This window comes from Staurois parvus, unplaced genomic scaffold, assembly GCF_062004578.1.
Source record: "Staurois parvus isolate SC_StPar_1 unplaced genomic scaffold, SC_StPar_1.0 ptg001260l, whole genome shotgun sequence".
NCBI lineage: Eukaryota > Metazoa > Chordata > Amphibia > Anura > Ranidae > Staurois > Staurois parvus.
In genome coordinates, this window is record NW_028319056.1 from 57,022 (window position 1) to 82,382 (window position 25,361).

The 25,361-nt window shown below is 41.9% G+C and overlaps 1 protein-coding gene across 1 annotated transcript in view; it reads left to right on the forward strand.

Moving 5' to 3' along the window:
* Positions 1-21,214, forward strand: part of LOC149437745 (transmembrane protease serine 9-like) — a 35,565-nt gene extending 14,351 nt beyond the window's left edge. Inside the window, exons 5-8 of the mRNA XM_089660665.1 lie at positions 7,791-7,995; positions 10,475-10,746; positions 14,177-14,346; positions 21,002-21,214. Of these exons, the coding sequence (XP_089516791.1) occupies positions 7,791-7,995; positions 10,475-10,746; positions 14,177-14,346; positions 21,002-21,214 (860 nt within the window). The remainder of the gene's footprint in view (positions 1-7,790; positions 7,996-10,474; positions 10,747-14,176; positions 14,347-21,001) is intronic.
* The last annotated feature ends 4,147 nt before the right edge of the window (positions 21,215-25,361 follow it).

Sequence of the window (25,361 nt, forward strand, 5' to 3'; positions counted from 1 at the left end):
GTCACATGAGGTTAGTAGAGATCAACAATATTACCCTAATCAATGTTCGCACTACAAACTTCTGAGATCTGAAATGCACATCATATACTAAAGGTCCGCACACGGCCCTTAGGCCACAAGTTGGACAACAGGGCTGTAGAGTTATACAAATCTGGGACTTTAAAATCTGAATTTTGTTGTTGGCTTCAAGATGAATCACTGAAAGAAAGCTGTGAAACTGAGCTAAATATTCACAACCAATGCCATATGTAAAGAGTATTTCAAAATTAGGAAACATGCAGTATGTTAATTTTTAGATGATGGCTGCTAATGTCTTAAAAATCCCTCTGACCTTGTAATTGGGGTCTTGGTAATATATGAAACCGTATAATGTCTATAGATGAAGACATTCAAAGTATGGGACTACATTGAACTTGATGACCATTCTTTAAATCATAACCTCCTCTAAGAATGCTATGGTTCTGGGACTGAATGATCATAATAATATTGCCAGCTCCAGAATGGGGCACTCAAAGAAACCATGACACTGAGCCAACAGCAACACTAATGTCAAATGTATAGAGAATTTAAAAAAATAAGAAAAATATGCAATATGGGAACTTTTAGATAATGGCTGCTAATGGTCTTAAAATACCCTCTAAACGTATAACTAAGGCATTAAAAATGTATAAAAGCTTTAGATATCTATTGATGAAGACCTCTAAGGTCTGGGGCTTCTTTGAACATGAAGTAAAACACCTATAAACTTTGGTAAACAAGGGGGGGGGGGGCAGCCCTGTGGAAGTAGAAAATGTTGTGTGTCGGTGGATGCTACCAATGCCCTGCCATAGGTATTAGTGGGAAGAATAGTGCTCCATCATTCTTATCGATGAGAGGAATAGGGCGCTGTAGTCTGTGGGAGGAAGGGTGCCAAATCACTGGTGTCAGTTTGAGGAATAATGCCTTGTTTTAGTAGAAGAAATCGTGCCCCATTATTGGTGTTTGTGGGAGCAGTAGTGCCCCATTGATGGGGTCAGTGGGAGAAATAGGGTTCTACCATTGGTGTCAGTGGGAGGATTAGTGCTCCATCGTAGGCATCAGAGGAATAGTATCCTATCATTGGTGTCAGTGGGAGGAATAGTGCCACAAGGGCAGGATTAAGGGAAGCAAAAAGCCACACTCAGGCCCTTATGCCACATTTTGGAGACCACTGAACTAAAGTCATGGAACTGGGCCAAATGTTCTCAACCATTGTTAAGTGTATATAGTATTTAAGAAATAAAAATATGCAGTATGTACTGTAAACTTTTAAAGAATACCTACTAATGGCTTAGCGGTCTTCAAAATCCCTCAATCTTATCTGTATAATGCTACAGTTCTGGGAACGAAGAATCGGAATTATATTGTCAGCTTCAGAATGGAACACTCAAAGAATACCTTTACACTGAGCCAGACATTGACAAGCCATGCCAAATGTAAAGTGTTTAAAAATGAAGAATAACATATAGTATGTAAACTTTTAGGTGATGCAAAATCTTGAAGGTCCTCAATACCCTACAAGATTGTTTCAATATGTGGCTTCCAGAAGCTCCATAGAGACTGAACAAATTCTATTTTTTCATTTTTTTTCCTGTTTTAATATTTTATAATGTGCATTTTGTGGATATACAATGTTATGTGAAATGTGCAGCTGAGCTCTGAGAGCAGAATAGAGAAATAGTTTATTAATTGCACTTTGGTTAATCCTTATTTTGAATGTCATTTTCACCATTCTGTTAATAAAACACAACTTTTTGATTTATTTCTGTCCTTTTTTATTAACGTTTACTGTTCTCTTACCTTTTTGTTTTTTAAGCAACTATTTTTTTGAATGGGAATTACTGATGCATTGGACATTAGTTGTATTTTTTGGTGGTGTTCATTTATATATCTTTTGCACTTTTACATGTGGCAAATTGTTTAGTAATCTTGAATCACATTTTTGGCTTTGTGGTCTATATAGACATTTATAGGGAATCAAAGGTAGTGGTGGCATTCCCCCAGCTTGCAAACGTGGGTGGGGAATGCCTCCGCCACTTAGGATTCACTGTCAGCTCTGATAGCATTCAGGCAGGATAGCTGAGGTGTGTTCAGACTTGTGTCCGAACACACCTGAGCTAATATAAGGCCACCTCACCGAAGGGCCAGTAAGGCCCAATAGAGGTGACCTTTATCAAGGTATCAAATGTTCAAGGTCTTATGCTTGAAATACCATGGATTCCTTGGAAGCCTGGTACTCCTGTGGACAGGTGAATTCGGTCCAATAGAACCAGGTAGTGTGAAAGCGTGTTAGCATACTAAAAGCTGCCCAGTTAAGGTTTAGATCAATTCTAAACTGGAGAAAAGTGGGACCGTGAGAGCTTGAAATGTGCTCTGCCTCCATTGATAAATTCTGTAGAACCCAGCCCAGCTAAAGACAGCCAATTGAACATGAAAACCATTCACAATTAAATGTCACAGTCGCTCTTCTGTTATATCAGTTGCTTAGCAGGTAATTCTTCACCTGAACTGTGAATTATGCCTGGAGTCAGAGACCAACTTTTGTCCTACAGTTCTCAATGGAGTTGTCTGTTTCTATGTGGTATTGTTATGGTTATTATGCTCATGGAGGACTGTCCTTGGACAAGTCTCTCAGGTTTCAGTCTCCTTGTGCAAGCCTTTCGTTTGCTTAGTCCACAAGGTTTTCTTGGGGGGATTCAGCACCATTCAGAAGGCAGGATCTCCACCAGAATAAGTAGAAGTATCTCCACCAACTTCACCATGTCACCTGGATAAAATCTGGGGCTTAGAGAGGAAGACTGAGTTTATGGTCAGACCCAGACAACACAAGGCCTCAAGACCTGAGACATCATGACCGCCGTGCAAGTTCTGCTGGTGTTGGTTGGTAAGTAGAAGACTCTCAACTATAATCCGATCTGTAAGCTACCATTACAGGCTAATTACAACAAACACTTCAAGGATCCATTGGATTTAATTAAAGTCATATTAAATCCTGACCATAACATTCTTTCTCTCTCTTTCTGTTGGATGTCATGCAAATAGTAGTAAGTATAAAGTTCTTTCCTTTATTTTGACCCAAAGTATTTTTTATTGTTTTTGACGTTCCTTTTGCTGTTTTCCTCTCTGTAGTTTATTCCCAAACTTCCAGTCATGGAGTCCATGCTGTGTGGCTTCATGAGTTGGGACTTTGTGCCCCTTTAGGAGAATGCACATGCAGCCATATCAAATAATGTGTTAAATTGTTTTAGGTATTATTTTGCTATAGTATAATGCACTAAACCTTTTGTTTTAGAATGCACCTTGCTATCTATAAAGATTCCATAAAATGGAGTCTCTTGTTTTCAAGACTCTTGTAGGAGGGTGACTTGGGATTCAGGTCTTCTTTGGAACCTGACCACAATAATTTTTTTTTAATTGATAATTTTGTTTAGCCACTTGCCTACCGGCCACTTTAACCTCCTTCCTGCCCAGACCAATTTTCAGCTTTCAGTGCTGTTACACTTTGAATGATAATTGCGCAGTCATGCAACACTGTACCCAAACAAAATTTTTATAATTTTCTTATAGTGATATTTAGTCACTACTGGGGTTTCTATTTTTTGCTAAACAAATGAAAATAAACCAAAAAGTTTGAAAGAAAGTTTCTTAGTTTCTGTTATAAAGTTTTCTAAATAAGTGAATTTTCTCCTTCATTGATGTGCATTGATGAGGCTGCACTGATAGGTGGCACTGATGGGTGCTGATAGATGGCACTGATAGCACTGAAGGGCACTGATAGCCAGCACTGATGGGCTCTATTAGCCAGCATTGGTGGGCACTATTGGCCAGAACTGATGGGCACTATTGGCCAGCACTAATGGGCACTGATGGGGTTACACTGATAATCAGGGCAGGGTCTATCAGTGCCCTGACGATTCGCGTAGATGTCCCCTCTGAGGAATACCACTTACCAGCTGTCCTCTCCTCTCGCTGTCAGCATGAGGAGAGGACTACCAATAACCAGCATTTCCTGTTTACACTGTGATTGGACACAGCTGATCACATGGTAAAAGGCCGCTCTGATTGGCCCTTTTACCTCATTCCAAGATCAGATGTATCCAAAGGATCATGCAGGTGTGAGCCCCAGGGGGCACGTGGGGGATGTGGTTCTGGGAGGATGTCCATGTATGCCCTTCAGAACTAGCCAACCACGCTGTAGCTGTCTTTTTGGCTATAGCTCAATTGGGAACTGGATATTTATTTAAATCAGCAGGCCTAAAATAAATTGACTAGAATACAATTTACCACCTTGTAGATATTTACTTTTTCAGGTATCTTTAAGGCTGGCCATAGATGGATCTTCTTTTTTTTATTCAGCAAGTAGGCTGAAAAAAAAATGTGGATTCCTCTATCCACTCAACAAAGGTAGATTGAGAAATTCTCCCCGTTGAGATATTGTATTCTGACCACAGAGACTCCCGCTATCAGAATACGCTGACCCAGGGGCAAACTGACCATTTGGAAACTCTGGCACTGCCAGAGGGCCCGGGGTCAGTAGGGGACCTCATGAGATGACTCTGGTACCTTTTTTCATAGGTTTTTTTGAGTTTAGGCAAGGACACAGGGGCCCCATGATCTCCTATTGCTCGGGGGACCCCATGAGTTGTCAGTCCGCCCCTGCGCTGACCATTGACTGCAGCCACTGTTCAGGAAAAACTTTTCCAAGAAGCCTGCTTGACAGAAGTTGACTGTTAGATCAACTTCTCTCAAATGTGAATGGTCACACATGTCCAGCATGGACTAGCCTAACTTGGATCCATGTGCAGCTACTCTCGCGTGACAGAAGTCCATCTCGTGATCATGGGCTATAGCACGGCTGGTGCTGAACTACTTTGCACCCTAGGCAAGACCAGCTACTTTCCCCCCCCTCCCCCAAAAAAAAAACTTTTTTAAAAAAGCATAGAAAATATTACATCAACAAAACATGAAACTGCTAAATTGCTTTTAATGTTCAAACACAAGTACCATAACATGCCACCAGCACCAATATTACAGACAAAATCAGTGTCCCGGACGGACTGTATCTGTGGCTGGTAGTGGCAGGGTGACAGTTGCAGTGAGTGGAGGATGATGGATCCACACTCTGACAGATCCCAGCCTGGAATTCTCCAGGCAATGGGGGGAGGTAAAATGCTGTGACCGCAGGCAGCCCAGCCAACACACACAGAGAACACCTGAACTGAGTGATTCCACCCAGTGACAGATTCAACACAACACACCACCGACACTGACACAGATCAGCAGGCCCAGTAGGCACTAGAAGAGCAGGCTGTGGGATCAGGATGATGTCATCACTCTCTGACACATTGCACATGTGATGGATGGCTCACACCTCTCTCTCTCTCCCTCCCCCTCTCTCCCCCTCTCTCTCCTACTCTCTCCCCCCTCTCCCTCTCCCCTCTATCACTCTCCCTCCCCCCTCTCCCCCTCTCTCTCTCTCTCTCTCTCTCTCTTTATCTCTCTCCTCCCCCCCTCTCTCCCCCTCCCCCCTCTCTCTCCCCCTCCCCCTCTCTCTCTCTCCCACTCTCCCTATCTCTATTTCTCTCTACATCCCTCTCTCTGTCTATCTCTCTCTTATTTCTCTCTCTCCCCCTCTCTATCCCCCCCTCTCTCCCCTCTCTCTCTCCCCCCTCTCTTCCCATTATCTCTCTCTCCCCCCTCCCCCCCCTCTCCTCTCTCCCCTCCCTCTCTCCCCTCTCTCGTATTTCTCCCCCCTCTCTCTCTCCTCTCTTCTTTCCCCCTCTCTCTTATTTCTCTCTTCCCCTCTCTCTTATCTCTCTCTCGTTCCCTCTCTCTCTCCCCTCTCTCTCCTCTCTCTTCCCTCTTTCTCTCTTCCATCTCTCTCCTCTCTCTCTCCCCTCTCTCTCTTCCCCCTCCAGTTTCTCTTACCCCACTCTCTATCCCACTCTCTCTCCCCGCCCTCTCTATTTCTTCCCTCTCTCTTCCATCTCTCTCTCCTCTCTTCCCTCTACCCCCCCTCTCCCTCTCTCTCTCTCCCTCTCTCTCCCCCCCCCCTCCCCCCCTCTCTCTCTCCTCTCCATCCCCCTCTCTCTCCCTCTCTATCCCTCTCTCCTCTCACAGAAAAAATACCTTGATCAGTGCCAGGGTTAGGGTCAAAGGCTAAGGTCAGGATCAGTAAATTTTTGGCAGGATGTTTTTTTTTCAAGTAGTATCAGTGTCAGTTGGTGTCAGTGTCTTTTTAGATAGGACAAAAAAATAGCAAAATGTGCAGTATTGTTTTGGGGCCCTACGGGTATAAACAACTAATAACATACACATATGTGGCATCCGTGCAATCATCAGGAGCAAGAGAATTTATTTTGGATTGTTCTTTGGTGGTAGGTTATGGTAGTAATACGAAATATATATTTGAAAAAAAAATATTTATTTTTTTTACTATTTTTGGCAGTTTTCCTCTGATAAAAAAATTAAAAAAAATCAGGAGATGATATCCATTACTATTCACCACCAGCTAAAAGCCCAATTTGTCTTGAAAAAAACACAATGTAATCCACCTGGATGTACTAAGTAGTTGTGATGATATGGACAGTTTTACTAACACATGTCAACGTTGCAAAATTGTACATGGGCATTAGGATTTGTTTTACCCTTGAGTGGGAAGGGGTTAACATTGTGTGTTTAGTATCACATTAAGAGGCCAATCAATGCACCATCTCTCCAACTAAGCAAAACCAAATTCATATTTATTTTTTAGCTGAAAAGCTGTTTCAGCATTTTTATTTTACCCAATGGAAAGGAGGGGGAGAGACCAGTTTATATAGGCTCAAAAATGCCCATTTAAGGCCAAAAATAACCAAATCCCCCTCAGAAGTAGCTTGCTTTTGGATCTTCAGGTCTTAAGCTACAGGCATCTGAGCGCTCATCGGTCAACAGTCACCAGTGAAATACATGGGATCAGGGCTTTTTTTCAGTGGGAACGCAGGGGAATGCAGTTCCGGCACTTCCAGCACTGAATGTATGTAATAGCAAGAGGTGCTGGGATGTGCTGGAGGGTCTATTGATGCTGGGGGATCTATTGTTGTTGGGTGGGGGGGGATCTCTTGTGTGACGTGGAAGGGGCAGTTCCTGCATCTATTCTCGGAGGGAAAAAAAGCCCTACATGGGGGGCAGCACAGTGGCCATATATATATTCAATTGTACTAATTTATTAATTGTTATATAGTTATAGTGTTATAAATTATAAGTTTAGAATTGGATAAATATATAAATTATAATTTATCCCTTAAAAACTATATATCATTTATCATTTCCATAACTATCATCCTATTTTATTCTGAATGAGAAAAAGGTAATCAATAATAACACGTTATAAGATAATTTCCAGTTTATTAGTAAAATCAAACTTTGCGTTAGTTATATAAATTATAATTTATTCTTTTAAAGGATTTATCATTTCCATAGCTATTATCATATCTTATTCTGAATGAGAAAAAGTTAATAAATAATAACATATTTATAAGATAAATTTCCAGTTTATTTGTAAATTCAAACTTTGTAATAATTATATAAATTATATTTTTTTCCTTAAAAATTATATATGTAATTTTTTCATTTCCATAGCTTTTATCATATTTTATTCTGAATGAGAAAAAGGTAATAAATAATATGTTATAAGATCATGTATTATACATTTTTATTATTATTAATTTATTTGTAAAATCAAACTTCGTATTCGCATGGTGTGAAGTGATCACCATTATGATTTCCTCCAGCAGTTCTGCAACAATTATACAGCTCAGCCGGGCTTTCCTCGACCTGCGGATCTCCATCGGTCTCGGCTCGAATTGTTGGTGGTTCAGAGGCGGTGGAAGGGGCGTGGCCGTGGCAAGTCAGTCTGCGATACCTGGGCAGCCATGTCTGTGGAGGGTCCCTGATCAGTCGCACGTCAGTTCTCACTGCTGCTCACTGCTTTCAGTAGTAAGTTCTGGTTTTACACCATAGATACAGTGGATGGGCTCAGGACGCATTTAGTGCAAAATCTGCGCATTTTGGAATTCAAGGGGATTTTTTTTTTTTTTTACAAGAGGTTCGCAGTACATTACTGTGAACATAGTAAGGAGTAGATGAGTAGAGGGGGAGGCTTACCACTTCTGCCAGGGTTTTAATATTAAAGAATAAGGGAAGAAACACCCAACATGTTTCAGGCTCACCATCCTCTTCATCAGGGCTTGTGTTGTAGGTTGAGCCTGAAAAAATACATGATATTCAAAATAATGTATCAGCATACTTTTTTTTACTTTTTTGGACCAGCATGCTTAGTGAATTCACTGATGCACTATTCCAGACTGAGGTCAGGCCTTAAGTACTGAAGGATAGACGTGTTAGTAGAGCACTGGAACCCAAACAGGAGGGAAAAAACTGTAAAACCAGATTTTAGAGGAAACTCTCTGTCAGCTGAGTATTCAAAGGGGCTCCCGAAGTGATCGAAAGAATGTGAGAAAGATGAGAGTGCCAAGAAAAGCCAACACGTTTGGGCGCTTAGTGGTCCCCTTTCATCAGAGACCAGAAACTTGGGTGAGTTCAGGCATGTTTGGACATGAGTCTGAACCCACCTGAGCTATCCAGCCAGGAAGCTGTCACTGCGAATAGCCAATCATAAGCAGTGGAGTTATCCCCTTCCTGCAGCCGGAGCATGTATAAGTGCAGTTGTGGGACAGGGAATGTCTCTGCCACTTGTGATTGGCTGTCTCCAGTGACAGCTTCCTGGTGGGTTCAGACTCGTGTACAAACACACCTGAGCTCATCCATGTTTCAGATCGGATGTAATTATTCTGATCACAGGCTGTATGCTGGAGCTCCCTCCCCTGTCACCATTTTTCTCTTGGTGTCAGGAAAACATGTCAAAAGTGACTCATGCAGGCAGCAGGCAGAAATGACATTTAGTGATCTGGATTGAGACAAGTACACACTATAGAGGGATGTCCTTTGTTTATATTTCGTGTCTGAGGTTTACAACCACTTAAAGACCTTTGAGAGGGCCAATGGGAAGGGACGGGAGGGTGTAAAAGTGTATGCAAACCATGAAAGTTACTCTTTTGCTCCCTTTTTGGTCTTTTACATTGGAATTGGAAAAAGCCTAAGTCTAACTGTTCCTAAAAGTGTTCCCACCTCTTACCTATCCCGCCTAACCTGTATAAGAACAATCTGTGTACTTACCTATGTTTAACCCACTGTGGTCCAATCATGTGATCCTGCACCTCTGGCTCAGGGAGCACTTGAAAATAGCTGGCCCATTTCTGGGAGCAATGAAGTCACCTGTAGGATTCCGTGGCCCAGCTGCTGTTGATACTTCCTCTTCTCCCCTGCAGCAGCCGCTCACTGACACAAGGAACCTGAAGCAGTGGAATGACTTGATTGGACCAGGGTAAGCACACAGATCTTTTTTTAAGGCAGAATAGGTGGGGGAAACGGGGAGGGAATATTCCATTTTAAATTAAAGGATAAGTTCACCTTTAGGAACATGTTACACATCCCCCCGTTTTTAGGATGGATGTAACATGTTCCACTCCTGCAGCTGCTCCCCGATTTCCCCCCCCCCCCCTCTTCCTGTGACAAAAGGCCAGGGATCTTCTCCTCCCACATGGCCAACTCATTCATTCACGGAGTTCTGTGAATGAATGAACTACAAGTACCAGCAGCCTTTGCGGTTGTCGTCTTGTAGTTTTCAATGAACTACCACGGCGCTGTGGAGCACTCTAGGTAGTTCATTGATTCTTCCTGTTGGTGTGTAACTGCCTTCCTGTACGAGGCACGAGCAGACAGCTTACACCGATAGTCTGCAGAAGCCTGAGATTGCACCACTTATCTGCTGATCACAGGTGCAATACTTTCCAGACCCCTACAAATAAAAAATTGTAAATGCACATTTTTTTACCTGCAAAGAATGTGCACTTATTTATTAATTTTGTTAAGGCGACCTTATCCTTCAAAACCATTTTGCTATATCTGTTGATAAAAGTAAAAAAAAATAGCTGCTGAACCTGCCAGAAATTAAGTGTTGTCCTGGGTCCTATAACCTGTGCATTGCTATTAGCCCTGCTCAGTTCTGTATCTGAACTACATAACACCTCCCGTATGCTATGGAGATGAGCAGAGGGAAAATCCTATTCTAAGTGACAATGCAGCTCCTCCGTAGGTACAGTCCAGTGAGAGTTGTCACCCTAAGGCAGGAAATGTGTTACTGACAGTATCACCAGGCGAACATAAACTGAAAAATTGTCTGAAAAAATGAAAACAAATGCAGCTACCACGTCTAAGGATGAGTTAGTTGCAAATATCTTGTAAGTTCTTGGGTTTAGATACACTTTAATATTAGCCAGAACAATTCATGCTTCTGTAGTAGCTGAAAGATGATCCGTTATCTACTTCTGTGTATCATCATGATTTCTTCTTCCAGCTCGATGACTCCCGCTGACTACCAAGTGGCTCTCGGCACCTATAAACTGTCTCTGTATAACTCAAATGTAGTTGTCTCCAAGGTGCAAAGGATCCTTATTAATTTCACATACCAATCTTCTTCTTCCGGGGGTGACATCGCTCTGCTGAGACTCTCCAACCCCATCACCTTCACTAACTTTATCCAACCCATCTGCCTGCCCTCAGCCTCCATCACCTTCTACTCCAACATGGAATGCTGGGTAACCGGATGGGGCAATATTGCCTCTGGAGGTGAGTCTGAGAGCCCAGCTAATGGTTGCAAATATAGATGTAAAGGGGAAGGTGTGTTAGATGTTGGCCAATCCTCCTCTCTTTCACTCTGGTAGCTAATTTGCCTCTTCCTTTTTTGCAGTTTTGTATAGCCATTTAAGATGTGTATATATAGCCAAAACCTTTTTTTTTTTTTTAGTATTGAATCAGGTAATGGAGGATTGGAATCTCTGTTAAATTATGGGAATCTTGGCAAAAGTGCAGTGGTGGAGCTTTCAGCTTCTGGTTGTGAGCTCTCTGGTTCAAATCTGGAACACCCCCGAAGGGCATTAGCATTGAATGTGCCTGAAAGGTGGAGACATGACCCTTGATTTTTGTCTGACAGCCTGCTAATGTCTGAAAAAGAAAGATTGTCTTCAAAGATAATGATAGAAGAAAAGGTTTAATAGAAAATTGGGCAAAAAGTTGGGTATGGCTCAGTGGTAGATTATTTGACTGTAAGTTGAGAGGTTTATAGTTCAGTTTAGGGTGCCCTCTGTAAAACATTGGCCATGCATGGTTCAAAAATGATTAATTGCAACCTTTAATTTTTCAAACAGTGGCCAGCTGACGTCTTTAAAGGAAGAGTTTTTTCAAAGAGAAAGATAGAAAAGGTGGAAAAAATGGAATATAACTCCGAGACATCTCTCAACTACATGTCGAGAGGTCCCCAACTCAATCTAGGTGACCCCTGGAAGGCATTGTCCATGCATGCACTTGAAAAGAAAGAGTAAGATCTTTCATTTTCCAACAGCAGCACATCTATAAAATAAGAGTGTCATCAAAGAAAAAATAAATTAAAAGGATAATAAAGTTGGGTCAAAAAATGTGGAGTATAGCTCAGTGGTGGATTATTTGACTATGGATCAAGAAGTATATAGTTCAGGGTCCAATAGTTCTTTGGTAAATGCACGGCCAATGTCTTTGAGGGGTGCCTTGAACATTTGAATTATACCATTAGTTCAAAAGTTCCAGGTGCCCTTCGAAGGCATTGGTCATGCATGTACCAAAAAAGGTTCATCATGGCCTTGATGAACCTGGCACAACAAGAACAGATGGGGTATAGCTCTGAGAGAAAGAATTTTCAACTACAAATCGAGAGGTCCCCAACTCAATCCAGGTAACCCCTGGTAGGCATTGACCATGCATGTATTTGAAAGCAAAGGGCAAGATGTTTGATTTTCCAACAGCAGCACATCTATAAAATAGGAGTGTCGTCAAACGAAAAGGTTACAAAAAATGTGTCACATTTGGAGTATATTTGCAGTGATGAACTATTTGACTGTGAATTGAGAAGTCTGTAGTCCAGGGTCCAGTAGTTCAAGGTATCATTCAATAGTCCAAGGTGCCCCTTGAAGGCATTGACCACACATGTACCAAAAAGGATTTATGGATTGATGAACCCAACACTACGAAAATAGACCCAGCTGTATATCACATGGCGCATGCACCTTGCAGTGTATGCAGAAAATTTAAAAAAATCATTAGGAGCCTTAGGAATGGTTTTTCTTTTTTTCAAAAGTCTACCTTCTTGTGATTTTTGTTTAATTGACTTTTGAGCTACTGGAGTGTCAGAAGACAAAAAGCGTGTCATCACAAACAAGGAAGGCAAAAACATGGGGTATAGCTCAGTGGCAGAGCAGTGGACTACAAATTGAGAGGTCCCTGGTCCAAATCCATGTTCTCCCTGGAAGGCATTGATCTTGCATGAGATTGAAAAGACTAGAACAACTTTCTGGTGAAATTGCCAGAAGCCTCAGGGCTTGGTTCCCACCTACAGGTATAAGCAACACCGCATACGGTTCTGTGTTTTTCTGCGTGTTTTCAGTGCATTCACATGCGTCACATGTAGGGCAGCCTATTCATTTCAATGAGCTGCCCAACATGCGATAAATGCAGAAAAGACGTCACCGCTGCACATCTTCTAAAGGGCAGTGCGTTTCTCTCCATGTCAAGAAAGCATACAATTTTGCACACATTCCCAACACACACAGATGTGAACTAAGTCTCATGTAAAACCTAATAAATAAAAATGTGTAAACAGGCTGAATTCATAATGCAGAAGAGACATAATGGGGTTGATTTACTAAAGGCAAATAGGCTGCTCATCTTGTAAGTGCTGTTGCACTTTTGCAGGGGAATTTTCCCCAGAGCTTAGTGAATGTGGTGCAATTTAAATTTGCAAAGAATATCCAATTATATGCAAGGGAAATAGAAGAAACAGCATTTTTTCTTGCATGTGACAGTATGATGGAAGTTAGCAGAGCTTTACCTCATTCACTAAGCTTTGGGGAAATTTCCCTTGCAAAGTGAACAGTTTAATTACCTTTTAGTAAATCAACCCCACTATGTCTCTTCTGCATTGAAGTATTCTTGCCTCTCTGTTCACTTTGAGCTGAGCATGAGCAATTAACTTCTGCACCAGCGTGGGAGCGACATTGTCCTGGCTCAGCCAATCAAAATGGCCGAAACCCAGAAGAAGACAAGTCAACGATGCTAGAGACTGGGGAAGGTATTCGTCTACACTTGATCACTGGAGTGGAGAGGAGTATAGTTCCACTTTAATCACTAATTTCAAAGGGAGAATAAATTCATCCGTAAATTGGAGCAGTTAAAGGGATTGCACTGACAATCTTCCTATGATGTACTCATTATTATTTCTCTTTTTTATTTTCTGAGACACGCTTCATTTCTTACATTTTATCACATTGCATTTTCTTATAGAGTGGAAAATATATAAACTCTTTTATGCAGGTCGGGTCAGTGTCATATACTGTATGCCTGGAATTTGCAGGGACATTCCTGCATCGTGGCCCTTTGCCTCATCAATGTTGTGTCCCTGGCCATGCTTTGGGATTGAACTTTACTTGAGTTGTTGCACATACACAGTAACCCAAAAGGCAATAATGGTGGAGATCAAGGCCGTGACTAAGAAGTCCTTACACAAGTTTGCCCACCATTTGTATTTTCATGGACAGTCTGAAAGAATATGGTGGCCGGATGCCTAAGGTCGTCAATTGAAGATGTCTGCCACCCTCTCTGCCCAGTACCACTTCCCATTGCATGAAAAGGATGGAGGCTAAGTCACTGATTGGAAGTGAAGGATGTTTTTTTTTAATGATTAAAGGTGGAGCATTATTAAAAAATATATATACTGTTAAAATGCAGCAGATTACTAAGAGGTCCACCTTAAGATTCTATGGAGAACTGCTGGCATATAATTCATTAAAACTGTAGTCTCTTATTGAAATAATTTAACCCCATTGGCTCCCAGATACATGGATATGGATTTGGTTTTGGGTGATCATGGCCTCTAAATGATGGAATTGTGTTTCTAGAGCTGCTCAGTGTCATGCTGGGTTAATTCTGAGAACTAGCAATGGCAATAATGTCTTTCTGATCTGTTCTGCAGTTGACCTACCAGCCCCAAAGACCCTCCAGCAAGTGATGACCCCGCTGATTAGCAGAAACATCTGTGACCAGTGGTACCATGAATATACAGGATTCAGCTCCAGCAAGTCTATAATTGCATCTGATCAGATCTGTGCTGGGTATATCAATGGTCAGAAAGACTCATGCCAGGTGGGTGACAAATCCAAGTGGACATAAGCCCTATGTGAATGATCTCTACACTGTGTATCATACACTTTTGTTTTTTATAATTATTATTAGGTCCAGGTTTTAAACTACTTCATGTTACACCCATAATCAGGGTGTAACATCAAGCATGGTCACACACATAATCCCCCAAACCTGCTTTTACCCAAGTGCTTCTTCTGGCAGACATTTTATGGATGCTTTATAGCTGTATAGTGTAGCACTACCCCCGGAGGGGCCGCTGTAGATTAGCAGGTCTTTCCCAAAGCAGTGCAGAGGCAGCCGGACATGCAACAACAGTCCACTTACTCTGGCACATTGATCAATCTAGGGATTGTCTTTTTTTAAAGTGTCTTACCTAGCAGAAACTTGTGAGGGAATTTAGGGTGATGTGGGATACTCCAAAACATCAGTCATTGTTAACAGAGGACACTTCACAAGAATAGAAGTACAAGTACAGGTATGATTAAGCATGAGATGGTGTGAAACGCGTTAACAAGTCCTCTATACATGTCTTGGTGTTTTATGTGTCTAATGGATCAATACATTTTCACTATACCCATTGGTCCTCCGGTGTGCAGCTAACCCTTCTTCCTACAGATAGACTGGAACAGTCTACAGGTTCACAGCTGAGGACCATGAAGTAGATTTAGCACAGGTAAAGGCATACTGGAATGGTCTATAGGTTCCCAGCTTTGGACCATGAAGTAGCATTGGCATGGGTATAGAACAGTCTATAAGTTCATGGGTGGGGAACATAAAGTAGCTTTATCACAGGTAAAGGCTTACTGGAACACTCCACAGGTTCACGGTTTTGGACCATGAAGTATCTTTGGCACAGCTTTAGCTAGACTGGAACAGTCTATAAGTTCATGGCTGGGGACCATGAAGTAGCTTTAGCACATATAGCACTAACCTCAAAAAGTCTGCTGGATTTGGTTTGGGTCTCCTTATGCACTACATGGCCAGGCAACATACATTTTCCACACTTTGCTCACTGTAGACAGTAAACAGTTCTTGAGCTTGGTTTTGTTATTTTCTTGAGAGGTTAAACTTGGATAGACACTAGCGGTATATGGGATTCTCGAGGAACTGTAAAACTTGAGTACAACTCCTTAGCAACAGTCTTTCCTTGAAGAGCACTAAAGGCATTCTAGTGTACCTCCTCAGACCCTGGATGATTCCTCCTCTTCATCCAGCTGCCTGAGGGTATCCCTGGGCAAGGGGGCCCAGAAGCTTTAATTGAACAGTCCCAGATGAGAAGCTAGTTGGGTCTTGTACCTGACCGCCCTCTCCCCTTATCTGGCCCAAGGGGTGTAAGAGTGCTCACACTGTCCTTTCCTGTCAGCTTGGTGGGTTGGTGGCTGCCTTCAGGCCTTATCGCTGGGCTGGCTCCTTCCCTGCTGCTCAGGATGTTTTCCCTAGGAGATGGTGGTGCAGCCTTCCTTACTCCATCTTCCACCCAACCCTGCACACCTCTCCCTAGGCTCTGCCACATTTAAGGCTTGTCCTGGCCACCATGCCAAGCTTTCTGCCAGGAGATTGGCCAAGATCCCTAAAACATGCATCCCCCCCCCCTTCCACCTCTCTTCCAGAAAGTTCAGCCAGTTTCTGGAAGGGTGGGAGGGCTCCAGAAACTCTGACCTGCTAGAACCTCCCAGCCTGTTCTGAGGTAACCTCACTACCTCACTCCCAGGCTGACTCATTCCAAGGCTGCCATTCAACCTCTATCTAACAAAAACTAACAAACCTGGAGGTTGTTACACACAGGTAGAGGTAGACTGGAACAGTCCACAGGCTCACAGCTAGGGACTATAAAGTAGCTTTGATTTGCAGCACAGGAAGAAGGCTCTACTCACAGAATCTTGGAATAAGATCAGTCCATAGGTGAAACCTCTTGTATTCCAGAGTCCAGCCCAAAAGGCTTTAGAAGCAAGCCCCACCTCAGCTCACAGATCTGTCCCCTCAGAGAGAAAAAGACAGTCTCCTCAGGACTCCAGACTATTTATCAGCTTCCCAGCCACCATCTGAGAACCCCTCCCCAGGGATTAGTTGGGCCCTGCTCAGTATTCAAGCTGGTCATTTGAATTCTCCCTCCCTAAGCTCCAGAAGCTTCTTCTAGAGGCAGGGGGAAGCAATCAAACTCCCAGCCTGTGAAGCCTTGAACAGACCAGACCAGAAAGAGTCAAAAACTTAGTTTACCAAGCAGTCTAACTAGGAGGTTCCTACAATAGAATGTATGGCCTTATATTGCTACATTGTTTACATGAAATAATTACAGAATGGTTTACATTTTATCATTTTTTTGTATTATTAATAGAGATGAGCGAATTGAACCAGGCGAAGTGGAATTCGTTTCGAATTTCAGGAAAAATTTGATTCGCGTAGAATCCGAATATTTGCATAATTCGGGTGAGCGAATCGGATTTTTCCCGATCAGCCGGCAAAAGTGTCCCTGCAGAGAGCTCCGCTATTTCTGACAGTTCTCTGACAGTTCCTTCACATGTACAGCGGTTGAAACATTGTATCTATTTGTTTCCATTTAGGATACAGATGTTTTTATTCGGAAATAAATAGATACAATGTTTCAACCGCTGTAAATGTGAAGGAACTGTCAGAGAACTGTCAGAAATAGCGGAGCTCTCTGCAGATACACTTTTTGCTGTACTGGAATACTTCTTCTTTTCATTCTTCTTTTCTTTCTTCTCATTCTTCTTTTCATTCTTCTTCTCATTCTTCTTCTCATTCTTCTTTTCATTCTTCTTTTCATTCTTCTCATTCTTCTTTTCTTCTTCATGAAAAGAAGAATGAAAAGAAGAATGAAAAGAAGAATGAAAAGAAGAATGAAAAGAAGAATGAAAAGAAGAAGAAGAAGAATGAAAAGAAGAAGAATGAAAAGAAGAATGAAAAGAAGAAGAAGAATCTTTTCATTCTTCTCATTCTTCTTTTCATTCTTCTTTTCATTCTTCTTCTTCTTTTCATTCTTCTTCTTCTTTTCATTCTTCTTCTTCTTCTTTTCATTCTTCTTCTTCTTTTCATTCTTCTTCTTCTTCTTTTCATTCTTCTTTTCATTCTTCTTCTTCTTCTTCTTCTTTTCATTCTTCTCATTCTTCTTTTCATTCTTCTTCTTCTTCTTCTTTTCATTCTTCTTCTTCTTTTCATTCTTCTTCTTCTTTTCATTCTTCTCATTCTTCTTTTCATTCTTCTTTTCATTCTTCTTCGTTTCATTCTTCTTTTCATTCTTCTCATTCTTCTTTTCTTCTTCATGAGAAGAATGAAAAGAAGAATGAAAAGAAGAAGAAGAATGAAAAGAATGAGAAGAAGAATGAAAAGAAGAATGAAAGGAAGAATGAGAAGAATGAAAAGAAGAAGAATGAAAAGAAGAAGAAGAATCTTTTCATTCTTCTCATTCTTCTTTTCATTCTTCTTCTTCTTCTTTTCATTCTTCTTCTTCTTTTCATTCTTCTTTTCATTCTTCTTCTTCTTCTTTTCATTCTTCTTCTTCTTCTTTTCATTCTTCTTCTTCTTCTTTTCATTCTTCTTCTTCTTTTCATTCTTCTTCTTCTTTTCATTCTTCTTTTCATTCTTCTTCTTCTTCTTTTCATTCTTCTTTTCATTCTTCTTTTCATTGTTCTTTTCATTCTTCTTCTCATTCTTCTTTTCATTCTTCTTCTTCTTCTTTTCATTCTTTTTTTCATTCTTCTCCTTCTTCTTCTTCATGAAAAGAAGAATGAAAAGAAGAAGAATGAGAAGAAGAATGAGAAGAAGAATGAAAAGAAGAAGAATGAGAAGAAGAAGAATGAAAAGAAGAAGAATGAGAAGAAGAATGAGAAGAATGAAAAGAAGAATGAAAAGAAGAAGAAGAAGAATGAAAAGAAGAATGAAAAGAAGAAGAAGAATCTTTTCATTCTTCTCATTCTTCTCATTCTTCTTCTTCTTTTCATTCTTCTTCTTCTTTTCATTCTTCTTTTCATCCTACTTCTTCTTCTTCATCCTCATCCTCTTCTTCTTCTTCTGAGGATGAGGATGAAGAAGAAGAAGTAGGATGAAAATAAGAAGAATTCCAAGCCGGCAAAAAGTGTATCTGCAGAGCTCCTCTATTCTGCAGATACACTTAGAGGAGCTCTGCAGATACACTTTTTGCCGGCTTGGATTTCTTCTTATTTTCATCCTACTTCTTCTTCTTCTTCTTCATCCTCATCCTCATCCTCGGAAGAAGAAGAAGAGGATGAGGATGAAGAAGAAGAAGTAGGATGAAAATAAGAAGAATTCCAAGCCGTCAAAAAGTGTATCTGCAGAGCTCCTCTAAGTGTATCTGCAGAATAGAGGAGCTCTGCAGATACACTTTTTGCCGGCTTGGAATTCTTCTTATTTTCATCCTACTTCTTCTTCTTCTTCATCCTCATCCTCATCCTCAGAAGAAGAAGAAGAGGATGAGGATGAAGAAGAAGAAGAAGAAGAAGAAGAAGTAGGATGAAAATAAGAATTCCAAGCCGGCAAAAAGTGTATCTGCAGAGCTCCGCTAAGTGTATCTGCAGAGCTCCGCTATTTCTGACAGTTCTCTGACATTCACTCCATACAGCGGTTGAAACATTGTATCTATTTGTTTCCGCTATTTCTGACAGTTCTCTGACATTCAATACTCCATACAGCAGTTGAGGAGTGAATGTCAGAGAACTGTCAGAAATAGCCTATTTCTGACAGTTCTCTGACATTCACTCCATACAGCGGTTGAAACATTGTATCTATTTGTTTCCATTTATGGAAACAAATAGATACAATGTTTCAACCGCTGTATGGAGTGAATGTCAGAGAACTGTCAGAAATAGCGGAGCTCTGCAGATACACTTAGCGGAGCTCTGCAGATACACTTTTTGCCGGCTTGGAATTCTTCTTATTTTCATCCTACTTCTTCTTCTTCTTCTTCTTCTTCTTCTTCATCCTCATCCTCATCCTCATCCTCTTCTTCTTCTGAGGATGAGGATGAAGAAGAAGAAGAAGAAGAAGTAGGATGAAAATAAGAAGAATTCCAAGCCGGCAAAAAGTGTATCTGCAGAGCTCCGCTAAGTGTATCTGCAGAGCTCCGCTAAGAAATAGCGGAGCTCTGCAGATACACTTTTTGCCGGCTTGGAATTCTCCTTCTTCTCATCCTTCTTCTTCTTCTCATCCTTCTTCTTCTTCTCATCCTTCTTCTTCTTCTCATCCTTCTTCTTCTTCTCATCCTTCTTCTTCTTCTCATCCTTCTTCTTCTTCTCATCCTTCTTCTTCTTCTCATCCTTCTTCTTCTTCTCATCCTTCTTCTTCTTCTCATCCTTCTCCTTCTTCTCATCCTTCTCCTTCTTCTCATCCTTCTCCTTCTTCTCATCCTTCTTCTTCTTCTCATCCTTCTTCTTCTTCTCATCCTTCTCCTTCTTCCCACCCTTCTTCTTCTTCTCATCCTTCTTCTTCTTCTCATCCTTCTCCTTCTTCTCATCCTTCTCCTTCTTCTCATCCTTCTTCTTCTTCTTCTCATCCTTCTTCTTCTTCTCATCCTTCTTCTCCTTCTCATCCTTCTTCTTCTTCTCATCCTTCTTCTTCTTCTTCTCATCCTTCTTCTTCTTCTTCTCATCCTTCTTCTTCTTCTTCTCATCCTTCTTCTTCTTCTTCTCATCCTTCTTCTTCTTCTCATCCTTCTTCTTCTTCTTCTCATCCTTCTTCTTCTTCTTCTCATCCTTCTTCTTCTTCTTCTCATCCTCCTTCTCCTTCTTCTCATCCTTCTCCTTCTTCTCATCCTTCTCCTTCTTCTCTTCCTTCTCCTTCTTCTCATCCTTCTCCTTCTTCTCATCCTTCTCCTTTTTCTCATCCTTCTCCTTCTTCTCATCCTTCTCCTTCTCCTTCTTCTCATCCTTCTCCTTCTCCTTCTTCTCATCCTTCTCCTTCTCCTTCTTCTCATCCTTCTTCTCATCCTTCTCCTTCTTCTCATCCTTCTTCTCATCCTTCTCCTTCTTCTCATCCTTCTTCTCATCCTCCTTCTTCTCATCCTTCTTCTCATCCTTCTCCTTCTTCTCATCCTTCTTCTCATCCTTCTCCTTCTTCTCATCCTTCTCCTTCTCCTTCCTCTCTCCAAGGGCATTTAAATTAAAGGTACAGTGTTCTGCACTAATTTAAAGGCTCTCTGAAGCCTAGAAACCCTTTTTATAAGTTAAATTCGTAGCGAATAAATTTGCATTGAATCAAATTTCTTCCTCAAATTCGGCGAATCAGCCGAATCAAATTTTTGAATAATTCGCTCATCTCTAATTATCAACCCTGAAGAAGGGGGGTGTCTTTTCCCCTCTGAAACGCAGTGGTTGTATTTGTTTCTCTTAACCATTAAATGTATCAAAAATTTCTCTGCGTGAAATTACCTTTTCTACTATTCTCTGCTTTGTACATATCTGAGAGTTTACCATCTGGCAAACGCTTCATTAGTCGCTGTCAGCGAGATAGCAATCTAGGATTAGAACAAGGTCAACCCATACTTTTTTCCTCTGCTTACGGTATATCCACCAGAACCAATATTTACTTCTATCAGTCCAGTGCTATCATATACACATCAGTAACTTTCATACCTGACAGTCAATATTACATGAATTATTGTATATTAATCTGTATCCTGCAGGGTGACTCTGGAGGACCTCTGGTGTGTAAAATTTCTGGGACCTGGTACCAGGCGGGAATTGTCAGCTGGGGCAGCGGATGTGCGCAGTCATACCGACCAGGTGTCTACACATATGTGCCTCTCTATAGGGCTTGGATTGTGGAGAATGGAGTGCCAGCTCTTCTACCCAGCATATACTTATTTATTCTCACTGTGATAATACTGCTAAGCTAATTCCACAATGTGACAACTGTTTCCTGGAGGCAATTAATGAAAGTGATATTAAGGCAAAACTTTTTTTCACTTTTGCATAAACTATGGCTGGGTTATAACCCCTGTCAAATTTTTTTGCCATCTGTTTCCTATTGGGGATATTTCCCTTCACTTCCTGTCCTATATCCAAAACAGGAAGTGAGATGAAATCCCTACAAAGTGAAAGGATGCCTGGTTGTCACCAGAACTAGTGTCTTCATTGGAAGGTTTCCCCTCTTTAGCTTTTTGGTGACAACCCAAAAATTTCTTTAACTTTTTCTTTCAGTGCTAATGACCATAAGAACAAATAAAGAAGGTGGATTTCCCTAACAGAGGCACAGACAGCAGTAAAACCTGACAGGGGATCTAATCCCTTTCTACTCTATACAAATGTATAAAAAATAGGTTTTGCCTTTAGTTATACTTTAATGAAGAATTGCAGGTAGGGCATTTTAAACATAGTCCAGCTTGGTCCAATCATACTATGCATATACCATACCTGTGGGATCTAGAACAGGGGTCTCCAAGCTTTCTAAGCAAAGGACCGACTCACTGTCCTTCAGACTTTAGGGGGGGCAACATGAATAGGAAATGCCTGGCATCAATGGAAGTAGCCACTGCCCCATTATCCGTATTAATGGGAGGAATAGTGCCCCATCATTGGAGTCAGAGGGAGGAGAAGTACCCTGTCATTGGTGTCAGATGGAGGAATAGTGACCCATCATTGGTATTAGTTGGAGGAATAGTTCCCCATAATTGTTTTCAGTAGGAGGAATAGTACCCCATCATTGGTATCAGTGGGAGGAATAGTGCCCCATCATTGGTATCAGTGGGAGGAATAGTACCCCATCATTGGTATCAGTGGGAGGAATAGTGCCCCATCATTGGTATCAGTGGGAGGAATAGTGCCCCATCATTGGTGTCAGTGGGAGGAATAGTGCCCCATCATTGGTATCAGTGGGAGAAATAGTGCCACATCATTGGTATCAGTGGGAGGAATAGTGCCCCATCATTGGTGTCAGTGGGAGGAATAGTGCCCCATCATTGGTGTCAGTGGGAGGAATAGTGCCCCATCATTGGTGTCAGTGGGGGGAATAGTGCCCCATCATTGGTGTCAGTGGGAGGAATAGTGCCCCATCATTGGTGTCAGTGGGAGGAATAGTGCCCCATCATTGGTGTCAGTGGGAGGAATAGTGCCCCATCATTGGTGTCAGTGGGAGGAATAGTGCCCCATCATTGGTATCAGTGGGAGAAATAGTGCCACATCATTGGTATCAGTGGGAGGAATAGTGTCCCATCATTAGTATCAGTGGGAGGAATAGTGCCCCATCATTGGTATCAGTGGGAGCAATAGTGCCACATCATTGGTGTCAGTGGGAGGAATAGTGCCCCATCATTGGTGTCAGTGGGAGGAATAGTGCCCCATCATTGGTGTCAGTGGGAGGAATAGTGCCCCATCATTGGTGTCAGTGGGAGGAATAGTGCCGCATCATTGGTATCAGTGGGAGGAATAGTGCCCCATCATTGGTATCTGTGTCGGAACTAATGTCCCATCATCGGTATCAGTGGGAAGAATAGTGGTCCATCATTGGTGTCATTGGGAACTATGGTGCCCCATTGTTGTTATCAGTGTCAGGAATCATGCACCACTGTTGGTGTCGGTAGGAGGATTAGTGCAATAGGTAACCAAAGGGTTGCATCTGCCTTGCAGCATTCTGAACACAGGAGGTTGGCCACTCAGCAAGGGTTTCATTCAGAGGCCATTTTGCATTTTTCCAACAAATGCAAAGCAACTGGATGAGCTGGAGAAGAGATACATTGAAATCATTCCCTCCGCCTTGTCCAAGCAGAGAAATCTGCATTCATTAAGAAAACACAACAGATTCTTTAAATGATAACCATGCCAAGTGGCCAACCTCCTGTGTTCAGAATGCAACAGGGCAGCCACTGAGCACGGGACGCTGAAGCAATTGAAGATCAGTGTAGTAGCAGTGTCTAAACAGTGATTTTCATTTTCTAGCCGGATCCCACAGGTATGTTATATACAGAGTTACATTGGTCCAAGCTGGACTATGCATAAAATATCCGTATCTGGAATTCTTTAAACTCACTGTTAGAAAAATAAAACAATATTAATATTTCAAGGAGTCCTCCAGCATTTTTTTTCTTAATAAAATATTATTTTTTTATGAACTTGCTAAATAAAACATTTTATTGTAAAATAAAGTTGTTGGGTCAAGTAAAACATTACCATCCTTTACCTGGAGAATTGAAAGAAGACACAGAAACTGGAAAAAGGTTTTTTTTTCTTTTTAAATATGTTTTCAATATTTTTTTTCATTAATACAAAGTAAGTGAGTACATTTATATAATATATACATTCTCTGATACACAAAAATCCTAATATTCAAAGAGAGAGATGGAGAGTGTACAGTGGTATAATGGCCTTGATAATCCACATACCTGAAGTATAACTGTTCCCAAGGCCAAGAATATAATATATTGCAACTTACCAGTATTGAGATGTGTTGGCTGCATAAGTGTTTTTTTTTTTTTTTAAGCAAATACAGAAAATACCTGTAGATCCTGCCAGTGTCTTTGTGACTTCATGTGAGCTAAACTAAATGCAATACAATGTTATCTTCCTTCTGTAAACTACTAGTCCCATAGAAGGATGTGAGCCCTGATGGTAATAGCATCAACCTCTTTACAGGGAGGATGTGAGCCCTGTTAGTGGCAGCATGGAACTCATTGCAGGAGGAATGTAAGCCCTGTTAGTGGCAGTACTGAACTCATTGCAGGAGGGATGTGAGCCCTGTTAGTGGCATCACTAAACTCATTGCAGGAGGGATGTGAGCCCTGTTAGTGGCAGCACTGAGCTCATTGCAGGGGGATGTGAGCCCTGTTAGTGGCAGCACTGAATTCATTGCAGAGGGGATGTGAACCCTGTTAGTGGAAGCACTGAACTCATTGCAGGGGGATGTGAGTCCTGTTAGTGGAAGCACTGAACTCATTGCAGGAGGGATGTGAGACCTGTTAGTGGCAGCACTGAACTCATTGCAGTTGGGATGTGAGAACTGTTAGTGGCAGCACTGAACGCATTGCAGGAGGGATGTGAGCCCTGTTAGTGGCAGCACTGAACTCATTGCAGGGGGATGTGAGCCCTGTTAGTGGCAGCACTGAACTCATTGCAGGGGGGATGTGAGAACTGTTAGTGGCAGCACTGAACTCATTGCAGGAGGGATGTGAGCCCTGTTAGTGGCAGCACTGAACTCATTGCATGAGGGATGTGAGCCCTGTTAGTGGCAGCACTGAACTCATTGCAGGGGGATGTGAGCCCTGTTAGTGGCAGCACTGAACTCATTGCAGGAGAGATGGGAGCTCTTTTATTGGCAGCACTAAACTCATTTCAGGAGGGATGTGAGCCCTGTTAGTGGCAGCACTGAACTCATTGCAGGGGGGATGTGAGCCCTGTAATGGCAGCACTGAACTCATTGCAGGAGGCATGTGAGCCCTGTTAGTGGCAGCATGGAACTCATTGCAGGGGGGATGTGAGCCCTGTTATTGGGAGCATTAAACTCCTTGCAGGGGGGATGTGAGGCCTGTTAGTGGCAGCACTGAACTCATTGCAGGAGGGATGTGAGCCCTGTTAGTGGCAGCACTGAACTCATTGCAGGGGGGATGTGAGCCCTGTTAGTGGCAGCACTGAGCTCATTGCAGGAGGGATGTGAGCCCTGTTAGTGGCAGCACTGAATTCATTGCAGGAGGGATGTGAGCCCTGTAATGAGTTAATGAAAGGACTTAACTCATTAAAGGCAGGATGTAAGTCCTTTTAGTGGGAGCACTGAACTCATTGCAGGAAAGGTGTGAGCTTTGTTAGTAGGAGCATTGAAATCACTGCAGGAGAGATGTGATCTCTGTTAGTGGTAGACCTTAACCCACTGGAGGAAGGATGTGAACCTGTTAGTGAGAGCACTGAACTCTCAGAACACTGAATTGCAGGAGGGATGGAGACATGACAGTTAGAAGGTAAGCCATACTGGAGAAACGATAGAACTCATTTGGGAGAAGCTGTGAACTTTGGCAGGAAACATGGTGAGCATGAAAGGAAAGAAATGAGTGCTACTGG